This window comes from Amblyomma maculatum, chromosome 3 (genome assembly GCF_055883805.1).
Source record: "Amblyomma maculatum isolate TAMU_Amacu chromosome 3, ASM5588380v1, whole genome shotgun sequence".
NCBI lineage: Eukaryota > Metazoa > Arthropoda > Arachnida > Ixodida > Ixodidae > Amblyomma > Amblyomma maculatum.
In genome coordinates, this window is record NC_139346.1 from 150021716 (window position 1) to 150045972 (window position 24257).

The 24257-nt window shown below is 47.3% G+C and overlaps 1 protein-coding gene across 1 annotated transcript in view; it reads right to left on the reverse strand.

Annotated features, from left to right (window-relative positions):
- LOC146196433 (uncharacterized) overlaps positions 1–24257 on the reverse strand; it is a 72721-nt gene that overhangs the window by 23244 nt on the left and 25220 nt on the right. Inside the window, exon 4 of the mRNA XM_084597013.1 lies at positions 8640–9134. Within this exon, the coding sequence (XP_084453139.1) occupies positions 8640–9134 (495 nt within the window). The remainder of the gene's footprint in view (positions 1–8639; positions 9135–24257) is intronic.

Sequence of the window (24257 nt, forward strand, 5' to 3'; positions counted from 1 at the left end):
CGGGATTCTTCCGAATGCTTTTCGGCTTCAGACACCGTCGAGGCTTTGCGGGCGCTGACGCTTAGTGGAGCTTGCTTGGTTTCGGCTGGCTGTTCCGCTTGTGGCTTCTCGATCGCGGTAAACTTAGAATGGCCATCTTTGCTGCCTAGCCTTTTATTTGCACGCTTATGGTCGTCCTCCTGTGCTGACGAAACATTCCCAGTTTCCACAGTGTGGACCTTGACTCCAGGAACGTTGGATTCATGACGACTTTTTACCGACATCTTCGACTTTCTGCTCACATTGCTTTGGTCCTCTTTATGGATGTCGTGGTGTTTTTCCCGCGTCGATCCGTGCCGTGATTCAGTCTCGGGAGCTGTTGTGGTTATGGGAATGTTTGCAGCCGGTGACGCCGACTGACGCTTGTCATGTACGTGTTTGTCCGGCGAGCTGCTACGCCTTTTGATGGACAGCTCAGTTTTCTGACTACCGGCCCTGCCACGGGTTGTATCTTTGCTGGGATGCTCGCGTCTTGCTTCTGATGCCACATGTGCTGCTGTTTCTGTATTGCTTGTTTGCGGATGTGCGGTTTGATGCTCGCACTCGGAGAGCTCGTGCAGCTGATGGGGGTTAAGATCATCACCCTCTCTTGCGCTCGCTCGTTTAGCCGCTGCAGCAATACTGGCGGGGAGAGTGTCGGACTTGGAATGTTTGCGAGAGGGATGACGTCCTTGTTTTGCTGTAGGAGTAGGCGGACGACTCTCCTCCTGCTCACTAGTGGATGCTTTGCTCTTTCGACTCGGAGAGCGAGATTGGGGCTGAGGATTTAACGAGTCCTTGCTCCTCTTGCGATAATTTTTTTCTTTTCCTTTTTTGGCTTTGCTGTCACGATGGCTGCCATGAGCCTCATCTGTACCCTTTGCCTCCGACATCTGGTTTGTCTTGGAAGGAACAACTTTGCGACTACTGGCTTTAGACACTTCATGTGTTTTCTCTTCCGTTGGAGTGGATGAAACTTTCTTCCCTGTCGATCGCCCTTTGTTTGTTGATACATTTGCAGCCGAGTGTTTGCGGGATATGTTTTCTAGCTTTTCCTCGCAAACTACTTGAAATCCTTCAGCACGCTCTGGTAGCGGTTTCGTCGAGAGCTCCGGGACATACAACACGGGAGCGAGCGTAACGGAGACAGAGGGGTTGGCGTCAGTAAAGACGGTAGGTAGCGTATTTGGGGCTCCAGTATTGATACCAGATACGCCAGAGGCAGAGGCAGGGTGGAGTGTGCGGTCAGTGGCAGGACCAGCACCCTCAATATGGGAAACGGCAGCCAAATGCGGTTGAGAAGGCGCCGCTTTCGAATGGGTGGAATCATCATGGGTAGGGCGAGCAGAGTGCCCTTGGACAAGCGCTGTTTTTCTTTCGGAATAGATTGTCGACCCAACGCTAGCGTCGGTGGCAACAGGCGCCGTTCCTTGACTGACGAGGTCAGGTGGTTGTCCTTCTTGGTGCGTAGACTGAGGATAGGGCGCACCGTCGTCGTTGTGTCTACGGGGGCCCTCCAAGTCAGCCTGCAACAATTTCTCACCACCAATCCTTCTGCGAGCGATACGGCTGGCGAGGATGCTTAAACTGCGAAACAACCTTCTGCGCGGTTTGCTCGGAGATGCTGAGCTGACGCCATCCGCGTCTGGGCTTGTCCTGGTTTTGTCAACCCGGTTTCTGTGCGAGAACATAGTGTTCAAGTTGAGCTGGCGGTTAGGCTTGATTATTTTGCCTGGGCTTCTGTCAAGTGCTGACCGTGGGGAGGCCTGCTCGTTGCTTCTTCCCCGATATGGAAGTAGAAGCGACGAAGGAAGCGGCTGCGGTGCTCCAGTTTCTCGCTGGATTTGCAGCTGCTTGCTCTCGCCTTTCAGGAGTTCATTCGCCTGGATAGAACTGCACGGCTGGGCTGGGTTGACGGTTTCTATGACGCCGAAGTAGAAATGGAGAGTGGAAAAGTGTACAAAATGAATGCGCTTGTTCCTCCCACATTTCCACATAGAATTTGGTTATGCCAACGTATGCATGCATGGTGTGTCATTGTAACGGGTAATAATTTTGAAAGTCATTTCGTTACTTTACAACTGACTTTTGAGGCTTACAAAAACAAACAGTACGGGAAAGAAAATCAGAGGGGAATTCTACGAAACATTAATTTCATATTGAAGGAACAGCGTGAAACTACGACGCATGAAGGGGGAAGGAAACTGTTGTGTTGGTGCGCTCTGGTCTTTCGATTTGATTATCTACCAACCACAACTCTAGACAGCTGAGGTCGTCAGGTATATATTTATAGGTAACGTCCTAACCTTAACACCTACAAAGGAGGCTGCAATTTGTATTGTGCATTAGAATAATGAATGAATAAAGAAGATGTAGGATTAGCGTTGGCGTGCAAGAGAAGAGTTCTGTGCGTATTATTGCAGTGGATGTAAAGGTGATGGAACAAACTGGTACAGATGGTGCTGCTTAGTCGCTCTCCTTATTGACATGGCACCGCGCTACTGAATCCATTCGCATTCGGCCTGTGGGAAAAAGCAGATATCTCGGTGGTAATGTATGTTTTCTCTATATCTATCACATATAAATTGATAGATAACTATTAGCGTACCCTTTTTAACGGGGGGGGGGGGGGGTTAGACGCATCCCCTATGTCTTAATACATCGAGTGCTCAATACTTTAAAATTAACTCACCATTTCATCTGCACACTCCAAAACTGCTATCGTGACCTTTTCCATCAATCCTTGAGTCTTTTACCTGCTTCCACTCTTTCATAATTTACCATGCCATGTCTGTCCCGAAACCCCAGCGCTTCTAGAATACCTGCGTCGGTGTCGTACCCTGGTGGTTCAAGTATCTTGCATTCTATAACATGCTACATTGTTCCCATGCTTTGCATGCAGCAGCCTCAGTAAATGTGATCTGTGCTGTCAAAGAGTTGCCCGTAGCATTTCATTAAGCACACAGCCTTAGCCTGTCAAACTAAACCAATACCACCGGAATAAGTTTTCTATCGAATTTCAGTCGTAGAGGATCTCTGAAGTTACATGGTCTGTTTGTTCATAATTCTCTATTGCCAATGCATATTCTCAGAACAACAGACTTTTTCATTCAATTCGTTTGTCTTTCGTTTTCTTTTTATGTTATTTGTATCTGCTTGCATCGTGTTCTCCTCCAGTCACCTTCCCATTCATTTCTGTAAACCGTTCTTCATAGTGTTCCTTACTTTTCGCATCCTGCATGTGATTAAAATGCACAGCATTTCATATAACCATCATTATCATTCAAATGTCATTAGTAACAGCTCCTGATGCCTCTAGGCTGTCTGCCGACTGTCCTCCGCTTTATTGTGAGTGTCAAAATTTAGCAGCACAGTACAGTGTTTGCAAACGTCAGGGCTCGTGTCTTTGCGCCTTTTCAAATTCTTGGAATAACATAACATTTGTTTTATCCTCAGAGCACGGGAGTTTTCATGAGGGACGAATTTGTTTTGCTTTACTCACGATTTCAGATTTCCTCTCCGTGATCCCGCAAGTAATGTTTCTCATAATTTATCCAAACACCAAGGTGTGCTGACGCTTTAGCAATGGGTAACTTTGTAGCGCGATTGCTTCAAGCTCAATGATAAAAACCCTGACTCCTCATTTTTCTGCCCTAAATTTTATTTCCAGAACCACCGCCTCTTTTGCGCAATTGTCTGCCAAGCCTTGGAAGTTTTTCTAGCTATCTGTCAGACGAACAATATCATCAGCTTATGTCAATCCCGATATGCAGCAAGTTTCCAATTCGCACCTCTGCAACCATGACATCGCAATCCACAATCTACTCATTTCTAACTTCCGCTCAATCTCCCTAATGCAGATCATGAATAGAATTGGTTCTAAAGACATCCCTGCTCATGGCTTCTTTTATCGCAACTCTTCAGTACCATCAAGTCCTGCCCCTTCACACTGCTACGTTTTTCAATACACTTCCAATTCCTTGCCCATACTATGTTTTCTCAAATTTGCCCCATCAAAGCGTGGTTTACATTCTCTTAAGCCCATTTGATATCTGTTCTTCAATTGCCGTGCTTGCTTTGTGTGACTGAGAACCAATTTTATTATCCACAGCGTTACCGAAGCGTTCTGTAGTTCTTCCTGTACCTCTGCCTTCTCAATCCACCCTTGCAATAGCTGCCTGCATTGCTATTCTATGCAATACCAATGTCATTGTTAACGGCCTATAAGAGGTGATGCGATATTTTTAATTTCTACCTTTGTATTGGAAGTCCATTGTACCCTCCTGCCTTTATTGGGGATTTCTTTATTTTTCAGCGCGTAACAGGGGCCATCTAAGTTGAAAGCGGAGCACTAACATTATAAAAACCTTCCACTATTACCTTCTTGGTCTTTGACGACTGGGGGAATCCGTGTGTCAGGAAGGAGGGGAAGAGCGGCGCTTGGGTTAGAATCGGTTCTCGGCGCCTCGAAAGGGGGTTCCTCTATCGCGCTCACTGCCGAGGCCAGATCGGCAGGTAGCACAGGAGCGACGCCTAGCGGAGAGGACCGGAATCCATGAGCTTGCTCCTGCGTTGATAGCACACGGCGTACTTCAAGGCATTAAAAGAGAGTGCAATTTATCTCTCATTTTTTTGTCAAAAGCTAAACGCGTATTGTTAGAAAGTAGCATGGCATTGTTAATTAGTCATAGGGGGCATTTCAGCTGTGCTGAATATATTTTCTTTTTTTTTTTTGCATTTATTTCCGCTTCAGGCACTCTAATGGCGCGATTCTCTGTGGACCACGGACTTACTGCAATAATGTTGAGAACAGAATTTCTTGCGCAAGAGGGGAGGGGGGGGGGGGCGGGGGGGATAAAATGCTCCTGATGCGTATTAACAAAAAATATCATTTATTTGTAACCTTTCGCATTTTGCTGCTCTCGCAGTATGACTTGCTACATCTGTGGCCTGAGAGTACGTAAAACATGGTCGATTCTTTAGTGACATTGTTAGTAATGGGCGCGGTCTACGTTGAAGAAAATGAAACAGCGCTGAGGATGACGGAACAAAGGAGGGACAAACATATGCGCCAGCAACCTAATGATATATTGGTATGGGTAAGGCAGCATATAAAGGTAATAAAACGAGCAAGAACAAAAAAGGAATGCGCACAACTGCCCAACCCAATAAAAATCATGCAACGTCCCTTTTTAAGATCGGCATGTTCCTTTGGGAAGTTAATTAATGACGGGCTGCTGATGCAGGTGTCGTCTAACCTTTCTTTTATGCAAGCCTCGGAAATGAGCCTGAAGGGTTCATATTTATACCGGTGATGATAGCGGCCCGATTGAGATTCCGATCACAATTTTTACGCTCTGTGCAATGTACTGCAAGATGATTCCTGCGTGATCTGTTCTAATTTTTTTTTTGTTCATGTAGTTGATAGTTAATCCAGTGTCCAGTTCACCAAAGTTAAAATGGCCACAGGACGTCCGGGAATTAAAAGCAACAACGACAACGATAAAAAAAAAACAATATTTCGTGTCTTTTGTAGTCTTTTCTTGCTTCCATCATTGTTCACACGTGCGCACAATCTACTTAGTTTATCAATACATGTTCCTTAAGTACGGTTGACGGAAACATGTTTATGTATTTAATCCCAAATATCTAAAAACATTTTTTACATATGGCCCATTATTCAAAACTAGAAATGAAATAGAAAGCTTTCCCAATCCCGAACTAGGAAGAAAGGCCAGAGTAAGCAGGGGCCGTATTTTACAACGAGTCATAATCCAGTTTACGTAATGATTTATAGGAATCATTCGGCCGTACTCCGGTGACATCACTGTCACCGTACACCACAATTTAGATATCGCGTAATAAACGTGTCGGAAAAATTCCTGTCGCGCCTGTATGCGGCGCTCACCTGAATACTATGCACACATGATAAGTCATTGCCAAGACAGATGGCGCCTCCGTGTTTAGAGTTAGGAAGAGGCTTTCCCAATGCAAACGGCGCATTTACACCGATTTATGAATGAGGAAGGACCTCAGAGAGCTATTGTTTACGATCCGATCATATTGTAGCGTGTGCAATAGCAGCCGCTTGGCAGCTGGCCATCGCGAGTCTCGTGCGCTGACCTGAAAAAGAAGAAATGGCCCAGTGACGTTCGATGCAAAGAGGCTGAAGTTTGGGTGCTGACCGTCTCTCGGTGCTCTGGACCTGCTCTCCGATACCTTCTGGATCAACTCCCCATTAAACTTTCTAGGTAAGAGCTCAAATGAAAATGTGACAATATACATTAGGCGGAGCTTATGTACCTGCGAACCCTTCCATTTTGTGTCAACTTGTTTCGCTGCCCGTGGTAACTGTTGCTGCTGACGTAAAGCTGTGGCTTTCTACAGTTCGTAGGAATCGACAGAAGCATTGGCTCATTGGCGCCCGGGTAATGAGATAAAAAGATACAAAAAACAGGAAATTGTGGAGACAAAAACTATTTGTCTTTTTCCCGGGGATGGAAAACAGGAAAAAAGCTATAGAGTATGACGCCCTTAATATATTTGAAATAGAAAGAACAATGAGGAGGTCGCAGAACTTTATGTTTACTTGCTTGTATTTAGTGTTGATTGCACAATTTGTAATTGAAAACAATCGTGATAAATGCTTGACTTCAGTATGCTAAAATTCGGTATCTAGTTTTTCCTCTTCAGCTGAGTATTTTTCCTGGAATATTTCGAGTGTGAACATAGGAAGTTGTCTTGTTCCGCTTGTCTCTATTTCGATAAAATGTGCAGAAAATGTTAGTTTCTTCGGCGAAAAGGTCTTGCTAGCATGGATGAATATGCAAGATAAGTACACACACATGTTGCCGTACATTTGCTCACATAATCGACGTAAGGGAAAATGAACTAAACCTCAGTGAAAGAGCACTGTATTTGAACGTAAATCTAAAATGACGCAAATTGAGCGACGATGAAGAATACACAAAAATGTGGGCAGACGTTATTCCCACATCAGTGATTGCAAACAAAAATGAAGATATGCCGTAATTCCCAGACTACAGTTCGCTGGTTATAATGTCTAAAAGCTCAAATTTTGCATCATACTGACTATTCCTGCGGACTACACATTTAGTTTTTCCTATCGATTGTCAAAGCCCGAGAAGCCTACTCAGGACTATGAAAAAAAGAAAGAAAAGAACGTGCCCTGAGTTGGTGTCTACGACTTGCTACCGTGCTGAATAACAGCGAAATCAACTCAGATATAGAATCAACTTCGATATGCAAGTGAACGCCTTCGCAGCAGCAATGAGTAGTTGCTGTGCAGTGCTTGCATTTTTGAGCACAGACGAAAAACCTAATGAATAAAAATAAATAATAAATAATGGGACACATGAACGTATATGTAAAGACAGAACTTGCACAGTAAAAATGGTTTCGATGGTTTCGAAAAGACCTTATCGACAGCGTTCAGTCCAGAAGAAAGGGATTTTGACGGGCTCTAGGACGGATATAAATTCTCACTTACCCATTGCACATTGCTTGCCCACAATCTACGAAAACGGTTTTTAATCCAAATTTGTCCCCGCGAACTATGCAGTAGAAGAACTGCTGAATGGGCGAGTTGATGATGATTCGTCTAGCGCAGCTAAGATTACTCCTCGTCATGCACTATATACAGCTTGTGTGGGCTATATAGGCAAAAACAGATTTCAAGTCAAAATTTGCCCCTGCTTTGTATATAGGCGTTTGTATACAACATGGAAAATAAGATCCGAAATTACGGTAGATGGAACTGCAAATAATATTTTACTAAAAAAACAAATCACTTCTGAAAAATATCCGCCGAAAAAAAAAAAGAAGCTCTAGGGAAAAGGTGGCACAGAACCAAGGCTTGAACTTCGTTCACTCTCGCTACTTCCAATTGCTGTTGCTCATCATGTGATATGTAAGTTAGAACAAGAGAGCAACTTCTGTTCTCTATTGCCCTTCACCCTAATCGTGCTCTTGCTGGGCACACAGGTTAAAGTTGAACACTTCCTCTCACATTCGCAGTGGAGGAAAGAGCCCACATGGCAGCAACTTTGTCATTTATGTTTTTATAACGAAGTAAAATCGGCGCTACATAAGCAAACAGGTAGGACAAAAGAATATTTGCTGCTTTAGTGCAGTCATACATCTTTATAATATGAATAACAAATATTTTTAAAGTGTTCTCAATAATAATGAAAATACCTTTTTTCTTGCTTTTGCCAGCCTGCAAAATTTCCGGACATTTTACATCCCTACCGGCCGCTAACCATAGTCACTCGCCGGACGCTATAGTTAACCGTTGGCTGCATATAACCGCCAATATTTAACTTTAGCTTGTTGAGTGCGGCGAAAGGTTGCCGTGGGCATGGTCACAGGCTTTGTTGGTCATGCTGACGTCAAGAACAATGAAATAATAAATAGATACCTATTTCGAATTAATTGCTCTTTAGAGAGCCCAGACCCACTACAGTGCGCAATAGCACTTTGCCTCAAAATTAGTTCGTTGTGAGTAAACTTTTTTGTTGTTGAAATCAGTAAAAAAAATTGGTAGGTTTGGTACGAGATTATTTTGCCACATAATTCTGCCACTGTCTGTGCACACGAACCTGCGATACAGCGTCCGTGGCAGATGCCGTTGGCGCTGCGGCAGCGTCCGCTTCAATTTTCGTCTCGACTTTGTCCTCAGGACGAGGTGACTCTTTGGGCCACTTCCTACGCTCGGGCTTCTTCAAAGACATCGCCACCTGTGCGAGCCGGTCGAAGAGCACCTGGTCGGCCGCCGACGTGGAGCGAAACAATGGCGACTCCTGTACTGAGCCGGGGCGAGGGGAGCGCGAAGTCCCATCTGCAGTGCGGTCCATATTTTCTTTGCATATGGTGGACATCACGCGGTCCAGGAAGTACAGCAGCGTCACGGAAACTAGAGGTCCGGAGAAGAGCCATGCGAAGGCAAACGAGCAGAAGCACGTGCCGACAAAGAGCTGCTTGCGCCGCAGACCGAAGCGCGCGCAGACGCCGTACGCGAGGGAGAGCACCAGCTCGCTCCACCGGTCGATGATGGTTACCAGGAACAGCAGCAAGGCCACGGTCAGAACGTCAGCCTGCGAGGTAATGCGCGATCCTGAATGGCATGGTTTTAGGTCCCTTAAATACATGCAGTATCATGACATATCAGCCGGAGCTTAAGTCGAATTGTTTTAAAACCGAAAGGTTTACTAATCTAGTGACACCGAGTTTCGCTATTGCCAGCAATATGTCCTTCATTTCACCTCAGCTGTGCCGTAGCCTGAGCAATGCATCACGCGACTCGCCACGCCGAGCTCCGTCGCCGCCACGTGCGCTAGCCGCAGCGAAGAGTACACACTATAAACCAAATCGCACCCTTAAAGGTGCATTTCCGTGTCTATAACTCATAACATAACATAACATAAAATAACATATAACATAGAAGGGGTGCATTGAATACTGATGCACCCTTTTAATGGGTGCGGTGCTGCGTTCTGCACCGAAATAAAAGGGGCATTAGTACTTCAGTGCACCTCTTCCGGAGGGTGCGAGTTATAGATATGAAGTGCACCTATGAGAGCGCGATTTGGTTTATAGTGCATGCGCTCTCCACAGCTGTATTGCCGTTTTGACCACGTGTCTACCCGCGCGCCTGGCTAAACATAGAGCCGCGTTTGCCTATTCAGTACGAACTTGACATGCATGAGAGCGAGGCTGGGTCGTCTTCTCTGGCAAGTCGTCTTCTGAGGTTGCCTGGAGTGTAAATAATGTGTCATTGCTAGTCCCGAAATTTTCTTTATGGTGACTGTCATTTCGCAAAAACTCTGCCTGATTTGGACCTCTCCGTATTCGTGATGGAGCTCGCTACCGAGAGACGCCAATTGCAGGCAAGTGTATCCTTTATTCGGGCGTGCGGGGCCTTTGGACCACCTGCGAAAGCCTATCACCGCTCTAAGCCTACTCCCGAGACCGAATGCACCGGCAAGCCACGTCACCGCAGCCGTGTCCGAGGCAAATTTTGGTTAGAAGCCACTCCAACACTACGTCGCCGAAAAGCAATTCGCATAGGAGTTGCTTCATAGCGGGCAACGGATGTTACCCAAGATCAATCACCGAATGCGTCCGCTCGTCGGTCACCTTGTAAACGGACGTCAAGGCAGCCTCCCCTGCAGGCGGAAGTGTTTAAAATCATCTCACGCCATCCTGGCGGATTTATTCTTAAATCTTGGAGATGGGGCAACTGCTAGATAACCCCCCATCAGAACCAGATCGCTCTGTCAAGATCCAAATCATAATATTTGTAGGTGCTACTTACCAAATAGCGATCTATATGACTGCTCGAACCACTGGACCAAGAGGATAATTTATAATATTCCAGAATATCACACCCGGAATACATTACCTTCAGCCTTGGGAACTAGTTTCAATGACGACGATCCCATCACAGAAGCTCAACACCTCGGCAAAACTAATTAAGTCGGCATTACGTTTGAAGGCAACATCCCCTTTTTGAATCGACTATAAAAACCGCTCCGTACCGATGTCGCATCTTCAGAAAGAAGGGTTTGGTTTGGTTTGGGGGGTTTAACGTCCCAAATCGACTCAGGCTATGAGAGACGCGGTAGTGGAGGATTTAAAATTTTGACCACCTGAGGTTCTTTAACGTGCACTGACATCGCACAGTACACGGGCGCCTTGCTCTTCGCATCCACCGAAAAGCGGCCACCGAAGCCGAGATTCGATCCCGCTCCCTTGGGCAGAGTAGTCGAGGGCCGTAACCACTGCGCCACACCGTCGGGGTCAGAAAAAAAGCGTTGAAGTATGTCCCACGACCGAAACACTCAAGACCTTATGTCAAACAAAACAATCGTCCGACCGACCACGAATGTGAACTGACCTGCCGAGTGTGCGACGGCCCGCACTTTACGGGGAGTCACGTCTGCAAGAAACATTTCAAAATGATACCGAAGAAAAAGAACTAGGATGTGGACGTAGGAAAAAGAAGCAAACTACCATCACGAAAAGCACTGCAGAGCACCAACAAATGACCATAACAGTTGGGAACTAGAAACGGCTCAAAAAGCAGAGTAAAAGAATGAGTCAGCTGAAGATGTACCCGATCCAAGTCCAGATCCATTAAAAAAAAAAAGGCCGTGAACAGAAGTCGGTTCGCTTGTTTCCCACCCCTGCATGTCCACAGGGCGCAGCCTGCTAAATAACAGATGAGTTGGAAGCCGTGATCGGCTTCGCCCGCTCGGGAAAACGCGGAGCTCAGAGAACACCAAAAACAAAGTATCGAGTTTGCGGATTTCAAGCAAGAGCTACAAATTATTCTCAAAAAGAATTTTCTCTTCAAAGACGTGACATCCTCAATGCGCATGGAGTCACCTCCTCCTCCTTAACTGAAGCCATAGAAACTATGCAGGCTAGCCTCACCTTAATGAAGAGGTACAACACAGCCTGGATGACCAATATCTTCAACAGTTTGACAGCGGTCGTGCAGCGCCAAGGTGCACAGGAGACGACCACTGCTCAAATGCAGACGCAGCTTAAGAAGCTTCTCAAAACTCGTTACTGGGCTAGTTGGTGAAGAATGTTTTCGCAAAAAGATATTCAGCGTTACGCAAAAACAAGGACACTGGAAGAAAACATAGGACGGGCGCTGACTCCAACTAATTTATTTGGAACAGATTCATCCCACATTTTTACACCAATCAGTGAAGGAGAGCGCATGCTTATAGGAAATTACCTGCCAGATTAAGAAGAACAGGCACATTCTATCGTCTATTTAATAATCTATATTCAGTGTCTCGCAGGGAGATTGATGTGGTGCTGATGCAAGTGTCACCCCTTTATTTGATAAAAACGCTTCTGACAATTCGCGTGCTAATCTATCCTTACTTTTGCGCAGAATTTTGATGTCCTTAAGTCGTGGCTGACAGTGATTACCGTTGTCATATTTTCAAGAGCGACAATGGGCTGGTAGATTTTCGCAAGAGTGCAACACATTACCTAGTGAACGTTCGTGTTCCCTGGCACGTTCGTTTACACAGCGGTCAGTTTGCCCGAAATATACTGTAACACGTTTTAGGAGGATTTGATAACCCACACCCATGGCACACTGCACGTACGGCTTGGAGTATTTCATGCCACAGCCTCACTTTTCAGGGCCGCCACTGCAAACCTTGGGGCAAATCTTGGCCAATTTACTTGGCGCCGAGAGGACCAGCGGCACGCCGTACTTGTTTCCAACTCTTTAGCTTGTGGGACAACCTATGTAAGTAAGGTATCACAGGTTGCCACACTGGTTCATCGTAATTGAACGACTAAGGACTATCCGTTGGAAGTGAACGATATAGACAGCCACTAGTCGAGTTTTCCCCAAGAAATCGGAAAGGCGGCAGCCTATTTGTTCTCTCAATATATACAGCACGCCAAAAGGCACCGCAGCCCCTCTGCAAGCAGCCCTTCTAAACACCCTTTCTATTAACAGTTGACACTCCCAATAGCGGTAGGTGACTTCGATGACGACCACACAAGTTGCGGCTACAGAAACTAAGAAAACTGCTCTTTGGTCATTCATCTAAACATCAGGGCTTGTCCTTAATGCATGATTTAGACCACCGAACCAGAATAGGCAAAAGTGCCCAACTTGATACCAGTTTAGGCCTCTCTGAGTAAGAACATATTGAACAGCCGTTGGTCCAACACATGTAACAACTTTGGGAGCGATCACTACATCATAAATACAGAACTTCACTCACTGGCTCGATACACTCGATACTACTAGAAATTGTAAACTGCGATGAATTCCGCTAGACTATCAATTCCGCTCCCGGCACCAATGATGATTTTAACACACGGGCCTAATTCCTCTAATAAAACTTGTAATTAGCTACCTCCGTAATTCCAGACATCCGTGGCCCCGATATCGCAGACTGCTGCCTATTTGCATGTGGGAGGCCCACGTCAACATGCAAAAATGAATATTAGCCAATACACATCATAGAACACTAAGCCAACGATGCGACCGCCGGAGTGGCAATCTCTATTTAAAAGAGACGTGCACCTTTCTCCATTCTCTGCTGTACCCAGGTCACACTACGACCAACCAGAGAGAAAATGGCAGCCGAAGGCTTGAACGACTGTCATCCACTACTACGGGAAGGCATATATCTCCGTCCTAGGCGTCAACTCAATCTCCCTTCGAACCATGCGCTCCCCCCCGGGCGCAAATAAATCCCGTTTAACAATTCAACTTCTCCATAAAAACGTCTACTCGGTGCATCATCCAGCTCCACGAGAAGCTAGAGCCGCGGCGCTGCAAAAAAGACTATCACGCGGATACCAGTGCTTTTACTACATGTTGACGCCGCACAATATGGCACTCTTCAAGCCTGTGCCTTGATCGTGGTTACCAACAAAATTTACTCCGTAGTTTCCTTTCTGACTAAAGCTCCATCTTCCTAGGAGCAAAGGAAGTCGCAATTGCCTTGGCAATCTCCTCAACTACTGCCACATTCTTTAGTGATTCAAAAACCGTAATCCGCCATTTTGCACGAGGCAGGATTCACACACCTGCTTTAAAAATTTTCGATTCTGTTCAACCCCCGACTCAATCAACTCAACTCCTATTGTACCTGCTAATTCGGGAAACCCTAGAAATGAGCAGCCCACAATACTGTTTGAGCGCATGTCAATCGAGCCGAGCCAGCTACAGATCCAGACAGGTACACGAACGGCTGGTTACCTATAACGAGATTTCTTTTCACTATAGGGATCAATGGCTTCAGTACCCACGCCCTCTCCCCAAAGAAAACTACCTTTCTATAAATTTGAGCAAATTCCAGCTACAATCCCGCATCTTTCTATCCCCAGCTCATCTCACTCGTATTCATATCTACTTTTACTATGAGGTCCAGCCACCCTCCCAATGGTAACCAACCTGTATGTACGATGTGAGATGGCGGTGACCAGCCGGGACCCGGCTGCACAAAATAGCTTTTGGGCTAGGCTTTAAGTGTCGTTCAGAGCCATAAGCCGCCGGTCACCCTGCGCGATATCGAGCCTACCCGTCAGTATAGGTCGTAATCTAAGGCTCAAGAATCAAATATTTTCACCACCCCCACCGTGTTTCCCAGCATTGCACGTGAGCGGGAGGTTTTAAGTTGTCGTCGGGAAGCGGCGTCTGACCAAACCGCGGATATTTCTCGGCGAGCCGATTCACTGGAGAGGGTCTGAAATGATAGGCGCACGAAGGGCGAACCGTTCGTCTCACAAAACCCCGGAAGCGGGAGCATAAGCGTGGACAAAGGCAGGCATTGCTCGAATCTGCGACATCCCTAACGGCCGTAGACGAGGAAGTGAAATAACGGTTGGTCCACCACACCATTCGATTGGTCGAGTGTGTGTGTGCGTGCGTGTCTACCCATGCATAATCAGAGTCCTTCCTGCCACCAACCAAGGCATAGTCGTCATATCTGACTTAAAGGGCAACGCCAGCAATATTTCGATACTCACAAATATCAACGAAATCAGTGATACGAGTTCTTATCAACGTCAGGATTATATATGTCAAAGAGCACAGTTGAGGACGCCTTAGGTTTCTCGCAATATAATTTTAGATAGCCCTCCGGCAATCTCGGCTCACGATGCCAAAATGGAAATTTTCATTGTCAACACTGTGCTTGATGAAGTCACAGTTCTGTAGGAGCATCGAGGAAACGGCGGCGGCAATGCAGCGGCCCTACATAGGCGCAGCTCGTTCGGTATGTGGTCGTTTTTATAGGCTCTTGTTGGGCGCTATCCTGACGTCCATGATCTTAAGCGGTGTTCCCGGCACGGGGCAGGGCATCGGCGGTGCTACGTGTAAACAAAACAGCATATCGAAGACACGGTCGACAGCTTGCCAGCACACATTATCGATCGTGGAATCAGTAAAATGTAGCTTTCTCACTCTTAATGCATTCCTTGCAGGAACAAGGGTAGCTAGTGTTGTGGTTGTATGCACGAATTATTCAACGAAAAACAGCACAGTGCTTTACCACCCACTTCCCAAGGACACGCAGCTGCGCGACAATTTTAATCTTCCGATCCGGCGCCCCATCTGGACTTGAATCTAAGAACGCATCTGTTCTCACCTATCGTATGGTACTGCTACTAACGCAGGCTGCTTGTGATCGAGAAGTTTGGCTTCGTGAGTATTAGGCGATAGTAGAAATCGGATGCTGTGCCGATGATCTTCCCGCCCGTGACACAAGCTAGACCGCCTGCCGCCAGCCTGTGCTGATAGATCGGATGCTGCGCGCCACTGTCAGAAAAGCGTGAGAAAATTTCTTGAAATCTTGAATACGCGTTCGGAAAAAGCAATGTCAAAAACTTTGTCGTTTTTTAACTCTGGTTAACCCTAGTTGAATTGCCATAGCAACGGTGGAAGCTTCTTTTTCCTGCTACATTATTCCCCTATCACGCCCTATCAGTGTAAGGTGCTACATTGTTGGAGACACTTAAGCTCATCCCTTAAGAGTGTGACACGAGAACGTAAGCTAGCAGCCCACATATAAATGAGAAGGGTTCAATGCTGCTGAACCGAATGTGGAGCAAAAGCATTAGCTGCGGGTGGCCGAGCATTCTTCTTCTTCGCGGTTGTTCAAGGTCAAACGTGGCCCTTCCCGGGACGACGCCACGGGCCGAAACCTGATTGATTTTGTAGGAAGAGAAAGGGGCGGTAAATGTCTCACTTGTTTTGTGAACACTTGAACCGCGCCGTAAGAGAAGAGAGGAAGGTGGGAATGAAAGTGGAAAAAGAAAGAGGAGCCGTAGTGGAGGACTACGGAGTAATTTCGACCACCTGAGGATCTTTAACGTGCGCTGACATCGCACAGCGCACGGACACCTCTTCGTTTCGCCTCCATCGAAACGCAGCCGCCGAGGTCGGGTTCAAACCCGGGTACTCCGGCACAATAGTCGGGCGTGTTACCACTGCACCACCCCCGCGCCGCGCCGTAAGGGAAGGCAGGAAGTTTGCAGTGAAAGTGGAAAGACAGAAAGAGGAACCATAGTGGAGGGCTATGGAGTAATTTTGACCACCTGGGCATTTTTAACGTGCGCTGACATCGCACAGCACACGTACGCCTCTTCATTTCGCCTCCATTGATTGAGTCGACTTTATTGTCCGATAGAAAAGGCTCTTTTCTACCCCAGGTCCTCCCCTATAGAGGAGGGGCGCCTTGGGGCAGGTGAGAATCCGCTTCAGATGCTGGCCAAAAAATCCTGGATCTTAGCGGCCTCTTCAGCCAGTCGAACCGCTAGTAGCTGGTGTTCCGGGGTGGGTTTTCCAGCAAAGCCTCCCAGGCTTCTCTATCAATTTTGTTTGCCCTGCCTGTGGAATGCAAACACTAAAATATTATATGGTTCAAGGTGCCTCTCTGCCCGCAAATGCTGTAGCCCTCATCTTCAAAATCTGGGAATATATGTTTATTTATAATGATTTGGATAAAAATCTGCTTGCAGACGCCTCCATGCCGTCATCTGTTTTCATCCATCAAAACGCAGCTGCCGGTGGTCGGGATCGAACCCTGGTACTCCGGCACAGTAGTCGAGCGTCTTAGCACTGCCCCACCGCGGCGGGGCACCATAAGTTTTATTGCGATAGCAATACTGCGCCAGCTGTCGGCCCGTCGCGTCATGGGATAGGACGAAGCTTTATATTTTTGAGTGGACGCCTTGGAATTGTGGACAACTACAAGGTCAAGATTGTTTTCATATTTTTTCTTGTCTAATGTACATTGGTTGTTGTTGTGGCTGTAGGAAGAAGGAAAAGAAGATGCACGGGCCGGCTACTGGCTCTATAGCCGAGCCACCGCTGCGTAGTGCGGAAAGAACAGAGAATGTAGCGAAGAAAGAAAAAGATGAGGGAGCGAAAGACGTGCGCCGCAACAGCCGTGGTCCGCCATCTGAGTGGTGGCGGGTGCAATGACGGCCTACAACAGAAAAATTCGGTGGCAGGCTAGCCCCCGCCGCAAGCGGCGTTGGGGGAGCAAAGGTAGGAGGGTGGCTGATCCTGGCCCTGATGGTTTGATTGATTGATTGATTTATAAGAAGGGAAAGGCGCGGTAACTGTCTCACTTGCTTTATGTGGACACCTCACCCACGCCGTAAGGGAAGGGAGGAAGGTGAGAGTGAAAGCGGAAAGAGAGAAAGAGGAGCCGTAGTGGAGGGCTACGGAGTAATTTCGACCACCTGGGGATCTTTAGCGTGCGCTGAGATCGCACAGCATACGGACGCCCCTTCATTTCGCCTCCATCGAAACGCAGCCGCCGAGGTCGGGTTCGAACCCGGGTGCTCCGGCACAGTAGTCAGGGGTCTCACCACTGCACCACCCCGGCGGGGTGGTCCTGGTGGGTCTGGGATAGGTAGGTCACCACCGCTTGCGGTGGGGGCTGTCCTACCACCGAGCTTTTATCTGTTGTGGGCCGTCGTTGCATCCGCCACCGCTTCGGTGGTGGACGACGGCTGTTATGGCGCGCGTCTTTCCCATTTTTTTTTCTCCTGTCCGCACGAGGCAGCGGAGGTGGCTTTGCTACAGAGCCAGTAGCAGGCCCGTGCATTTTAACGCGGTAGCGTTAAGGAGCTCGTGTCGCAGAAAAGCCGGTGTCGTCGGCTTTGGCGGCGTTGGCCGTGAGCGATAAATCCCGGCATGCACTTCATAAATAAAAATTTGGAGCACGCTTAAGCTTCGCCTTCAAGAGTGGAACGCGATAGCGTTATTGCACCTCGTCGAGAAAACTTATTAAACGCAAGGGTATTGGGTTTCCTCGCACCGGTATCCGCGCGGCCCGAAGGGGAGAAGCGGGTGAGCGGAGATAGTGATCTAAAGAAAGACGTTTGATTCTACAACCCGTGAGGGTGCACGGCGAAACGTTATGATAGTCAGGGGTGAGTGGCGCGCCACGTGTCGGGGTAGCACCGCACATTGCGAGGAGGGGTTCTTCTGTGTTTGCCGCAAAATGGCTCTGCATGTGCGCAGAGCGCAGAAGAAATGTAGCGGAAACGTACTTCGCTACTCGTGTAACTGCGACTTCTGTAAGTAACATGCTCATAATTACCGATATACACCGCAGTACAGTTGAATCCCGCTATAACGAAATTCACGGTGCACGAAAAAAAATTCGTTCTCGCGGAACTTCGTTATCGCAAAAATTTGACGTGAAACGCAGAAAGAATTGCCCAAGCAGCAGCAAAGGCGTTTAATGCCAAAAATCTGTAAGCTTGGTTTGCTTACGCTTCACGGCGAGCAACGCCGTCACGCGATTTTCGCACTCGGTCAGCAAACCTATTGCAACATCGTCGTCTCGGACAGCAACGAAATTCCTGATGACATCAAAAGCGTCCATCACCTGTACGGCGGTTGCCGCAGCCGGCGCTTCCTGTACGTCGTCGTCTTCTTCATCGGAACAGTCCTTATCATTCCGGGCAGCTTTTATGATCTGCTCATCACTCACATCTTCGTGAACAACAACACAAGCGTCAGCGCCGATGTATTCGTCGAGCTCGAGATTAGGCGGCACGTTCCTATTTTTCCCAGCGTTTTCCAGGCGGCCGCGATCCCCGGAGCCGGTGACGCCTCTTCGTCGTCGTCTGTAACGCCTGGTGTTAGGCCAGCAGAGTGTACGGGTCGACCTTCGGCAAATCCGGCGTGCCTGAAACAGTTCACAATTACTGAGTGCCCCAGTGTGCTCCAGGCAGCAGACATAATCTGCAGTGCCACGTACAAGTCCACCTTCGTGTCTCGGCCGGTTTCGGTGTTAAAAAGCAGCCGCTGAATTAACCTCCCGCGGTAAGCGCGCTTCAGGCTAAGAATCACGCCCTGATCGAGAGGCTGTAAGACAGACGTGCAATTGGGAGGGAAAAACCTCAGCTCCGTGTTAGTGAGCTTGACTTCGTCGGAGTGATGCGCTGAACAATTGTCCAAAAGCAAGCAAACTTTACGGCCCTGCCGCTTCATGTCGCGGTCGAATGCCATCATACACTCGGTGAAAATAGCGCGGGTCATCCATGACTTGTTGTTCGCCTTGTACTGCACAGGTAGGCTACGAGTTCCCTTAAAACAGCGCGGCTTGGCACTTTTGCCTATGACTAACGGCGGACGCTTGTCCGAGCCATCCATGTTTGTGCAAAGCAGCACTGTGATGCGTTTTTTGCTGTGTTTGCCGCCGTGACAGCGCTGCCCCTTGAAGTCGAGCGTCCTAGCCGGCAACATCTCGTAGAATAGCCCGGTCTCGTCGGCGTTGTAAATGTCTGCAGGCGCGAAGTTGCTTAAAATTCCGGCCATGTTACTCGCCTTCCAAGCAGCTGCTCCGTCCACGTCTGCTGACATTGACTCGCCGCACAACACTTTTCCAACGATGTTATGGCGGGCCTTGAAACGGTTTAGCCAGCCAATGCTGGCTTTAAAATCATCAATGCCAAGTAGGCATGCATAGTTCAAGGCTTTCTGCTGGACGATGCTTCCGGACAGGGGGACGTTGCTGGCTCGTGCTTCCACAAACCACGCATGCACTGCTTTGTCCAACTCTTCATGGAGGGGCCGCGTCACCTTTTTGTGCTTCGAGGATGTGCCTGAAGCAAGTGCCATTCTCACGCTGTCCTTATTGCCTAGAATCGTTGACAGCGAACTTGCAGGAATTCCGAAGTCTTCAGCAATTGCCGCTTTCTTCCTTCCGCTTTCTGCTTGGGCGATTATTTGAGCTTTTTGCTCAAGGGAAAGAGTTTTGCGTTTTTTCACTTGCGTTGCTATCGTGTCCTGCGGATGAAAACTCGTCGTTGTCGAAGAGAAAGGCAGCGAGTGAACAACGCGACCACGACACAAAGCCAAAATGGCGGAACTGCAATCACGTGATTTCATGCTTAATGTGGCTTTGGATTTGACTTGGACTTCTCGCCAATAAAACTAGTTTCGGTTTCGATTTTGAACGCGAAAATTTCGTTGAAGCGGAAACGCTCTGCAAAAATGGTTCGTTGTGCAGAGAAATTTAGGCCATTAATTCTTATAGGATACTCGCGGGGAATAAAAAATTATTCGTTGTCGCGGAAATTTCGTTGTGGCGGTATTCGTTGTGGCGGGATTCAACTGTATAACGTTCTACGGCACGTTTCTAAGGCAACACCTCATTCACTAGAAGCGCTTTTGTACCGCTTTCAAGTATCGAACTCGTGGCTGAGTGGCAGCGTCTCCGTCTCACACTCCGGAGACCCTGGTTTGATTCCCACCCAGCTCATCTTGGAAGTTACTTTTTATTTATGAAGTGCATGCCGGGATTTATCGCTCACGGCCAACGCCGCCGAGGACACCGGCTTTTCTGCGACACGAGCTCCTTAACGCTACCGCGTTAAAAAGCAACTTCCAAGATGGGCTGGGTGGGAATCGAACCAGGGTTTCCGGAGTGTGAGTCGGAGACGCTACCACTCAGCCACGAGTTTTTTTTTTTTTTTTCTTTATTGCCGTGAAACACAAAACAAAAATACACATGATAAAAAACGTCAACTACACTTGAGCTAACGCGTAAGTGGCTAAAATCTTTTCAAGTGCACTAACTCATCAAAGAGACAATGCCATTGTGGCGGATCCTGCTGCCTCATGAAAGTTTCACGTATATAAACAGCACTTTCAATAAAGTTTTCACGCGAAGATCGTGTATCTATATCTGCATGACGCACCTGCATTCGTGTTTTCCACAAACTATGGAGGCCAAGAAGCATAATTAAATCATAAGGTGCATCATCGTTCTGCACTGGTAGAAATCTTATACCGTAAGGAGTTAATGGAAGCTCCTTTTTAATTGTCCTTTGGAGGACGTCCCATAGAAAGACAGCATCCCAACACTGTAAGAAAACGTGTTCAATTGTTTCCGGTTTTTTGCACAACAGGCAATTTGTTGTCCATGGGACGAAGATACCTTTTTCATTCAGCCAGGTTTTAACAGGGAGCGTATTAGAGTGAAGTTTGAAAAGGAATGTTTTAGCTGATGGCCTCACGGGCATCTTCTTAACTCTTTTCAAAACGTCCTGCCCTGGGCCTCCACAGTGTAATGCCCGGTAAAAAGGCACCGGCAGCATCACGTCAATGAGATCTTTATACAGTTTTTTTCTAGGAACGTTGTAAAGGTAATCAAAAGAAAACCGCACTTCAAGCAACTTGCACGAAAAAACAACCTCGCGCAGGTAGCCAGTCACAGTACCAGGCATGTTTTCACATGACACAATCCATTCAGGGAGCAGCCTCTGTAATCGCACTTGCATCACGGTTCTTAAAAAGGTATCTTTTTGATCGCGGAGGAATATAAATCGCGAAACCACCTGACGCAAGAACAGATGTGCAAGGCCAAGCCCGCCCCTTTTAACAGAAATAAACAAATTCGTCCGGGCGGTTTTTTCCCATGTGGATGCCCAAATAAAAACAGCAAAAACGCGGTGCATTTTCTGAATTGAGGTTCGTGAGACACACAACACATTCATGAGGTACCACAGCCTCGAAATAAGAAAAACATTGCAAATAGAAGCGCGCGAAAATATTGAGAGTTGCCTTCCTTGCCAGGCATCCGCTTTTTCTTTCGCTCTGGATGTTTCTTCCATCCAGTGCACGTTGGGATCTTGATAACATTCTAAAGGCACGCCTAGATATCGTGTTGGGAGAGCAGACCATCGCAGCTTACAGAAGAAATCAGGTGTCACGTCCCAATCACCGTGCCAAAACCCAGAGCTTTTCTCCCAATTGATCTTACATCCCGTTTGATCACAAAATGTTTGGACGACACTCGTGGCTTCACAAATGCTCTTTCTAGTTGCACAAAACACTGCTATGTCATCGGCATATGCTAGCATTTTCACGTGTGCTGATTGCAGCTTGAACCCTAAAATGCGATCGCTATCAATGATAGCCAAGCAAAGTGGCTCTAAATACAGTGCAAACAGCAGGGGTGAGAGTGGGCAGCCCTGCCTTACCGATGAACGTACTGCGATGCTGTCAGTCAGTTCACCATTCACTATAATACGGGTCGTGCAGTTCGCATACGCCATTTTAACACCCTCCACTATGACGTCACCAAGGTTAGAATGCTCCAAAATGGAAAACAGAATTTCGTGAGAAACACGGTCAAAGGCTTTCGCCAAATCTAACTGCATCATGGCTATCTGACCACCGAGTGCATCAACACATTCTAGTACGGTTCTTGCGACATGTATATTCGTGGCAATGGATCGACCCTTGATGCCGCACGTTTGATGAGACCCAACCAATTTCTTTATTACGCTTTGCAGTCGTTTAGCTAAAACCTTCATGTACACCTTGTAGTCAACATTGGTGAGGCTAATCGGTCGATATGACCCCACCAACAGACGTTTCTCCGGATCATCTGTCTTGGGTATTAGAACAATGTGCGATATAGAGAAAGACAATGGGACAGTATTACGTTCATAAGATTCAGTGATTACACAGAGCAAAAACTGAGCCGCATACTGCTGAAACGTTTTAAAGAAGGCAGCGCTTAGGCCATCCGGCCCAGGGGCCTGCCCAGTTGTCAGGTCATCTATTGCAGATACTATCTCCTGCAACGTTATCGGTGTTTCTAGGCGCGCTTTACTTTCGTCATCCAGTGCAGGCATCAGTCTCAGAAAATCTGTTTGAAAGCCGCCTACAGTCTGAGGCTTAGCGCTAAGCAGTTCTTCGAAGTGCTCTGCTACCGCACGCTGAATATCTTTAGCATCTTCTGTGATATGGCCGGCATACCTTATACTCCTTATTTCTTTCTGGCAGGCGTATCTTTTCTCGTCTGCTAGCGCTCGTTTTGTCGGAACTTCTCCAGCCCAAAGTTTTTCAGCCCTTGCACGTATGACAGCCGCTGTGTATCTTTCGCTGTCGATTGTTTCCAACTCACTTTTTATCTCTCGTATTTTACTGGCGAAATGCCCTGGCACTGAACTTTCCATGCTCAAAAAAAACTGGAGTTGTTCATTCAGTTCTTTTTCTTTTTCTTTCTCTTTATGCCGCACCTTACTGCTCTTTTCTATGGATTTCAATTTGACCCACTCTTTGAAGCTGTCCCATTCCTCTGCAAAACTTACTGGTCGCATAGCAAGACGATTTTCAAACTCGGTCTTAACTTCCGTAAGGAACTCTTCATCGGCAAGAAGTTTGGCATTCATTTTCCATAGGTACCAGTTAAAGCGCGATTTCTTTCCTTTGCGACCAAACACTGCACTCACGAGACAATGATCGCTGAAAGACACAGGTTTGACCTCATATGCAGTACATAAGGAAACAAGATCTACCGAGGCATACACCCTGTCCAATCTAGCATGGCTGTCACGCTGAAAGTGCGTGAACTCTGGCTGGTTTCCAGCGGAGAACACACTACCAACATCCTCAAGGCCATACTCATGCACAAGTGCATTCAACAGCTCGGAGCTTCTGTCTCTTCGAGGTTTACACTTCGCCGCTCGGTCCACAGCTGCGCACACACAGTTGTAGTCACCAAGTACAAGCAAGATTTTGTCAGTCTTCGGCCACACCTCAATAGACTCAAAAAACAATTCACGCTCACATCCTGAATTGGGAGCATACACACACACAACACGCCAGCATAAATTAGAGTAGGTAAAATCGGTAACCAAAAGCCGACCGCTTGGACAGGCAAAAACGGACTCTACGCTTACTCCCAGCGTGTTGCGTATAAATAAAAGGCATCCACCCGATACACCAACAGAATGGCATACACACACATAAAAGTTTGTTTGAAAAGAAGCCACCATACGGTCAGTGCTTTCTTGGCTCTCAATCTTTGACTCTTGCACAGCTGCTATATCTATATCATTATCCAAAAGGAGGCGACTGAGTTGGCATTGTCGCCTTCTCGCTCCCAGTCCTCTGACATTCAAAGTAGCTACATGTAACGGCGAATTAAGCTTGAGAGTCATGTATTAGAGAGAGACGCCCGTACCCGCATGGTGCCTACCTTCATGGTTGCATGGCTTCTGCTTCTGACGAACAGCGGCGTATGTATGCATGTAATGTCCTCCCAGCAGAATGTCGGGATGCATTCAAACGAAGTCCAAGCACATTGTTTCATTTTTGCTCACACACGCACCACTTGGTTGCAGCAGGTTCCTGACGCTGGTCGGTAGGCAGCCGACCCACAAATCGTTCAGGGCACCACAAAAAC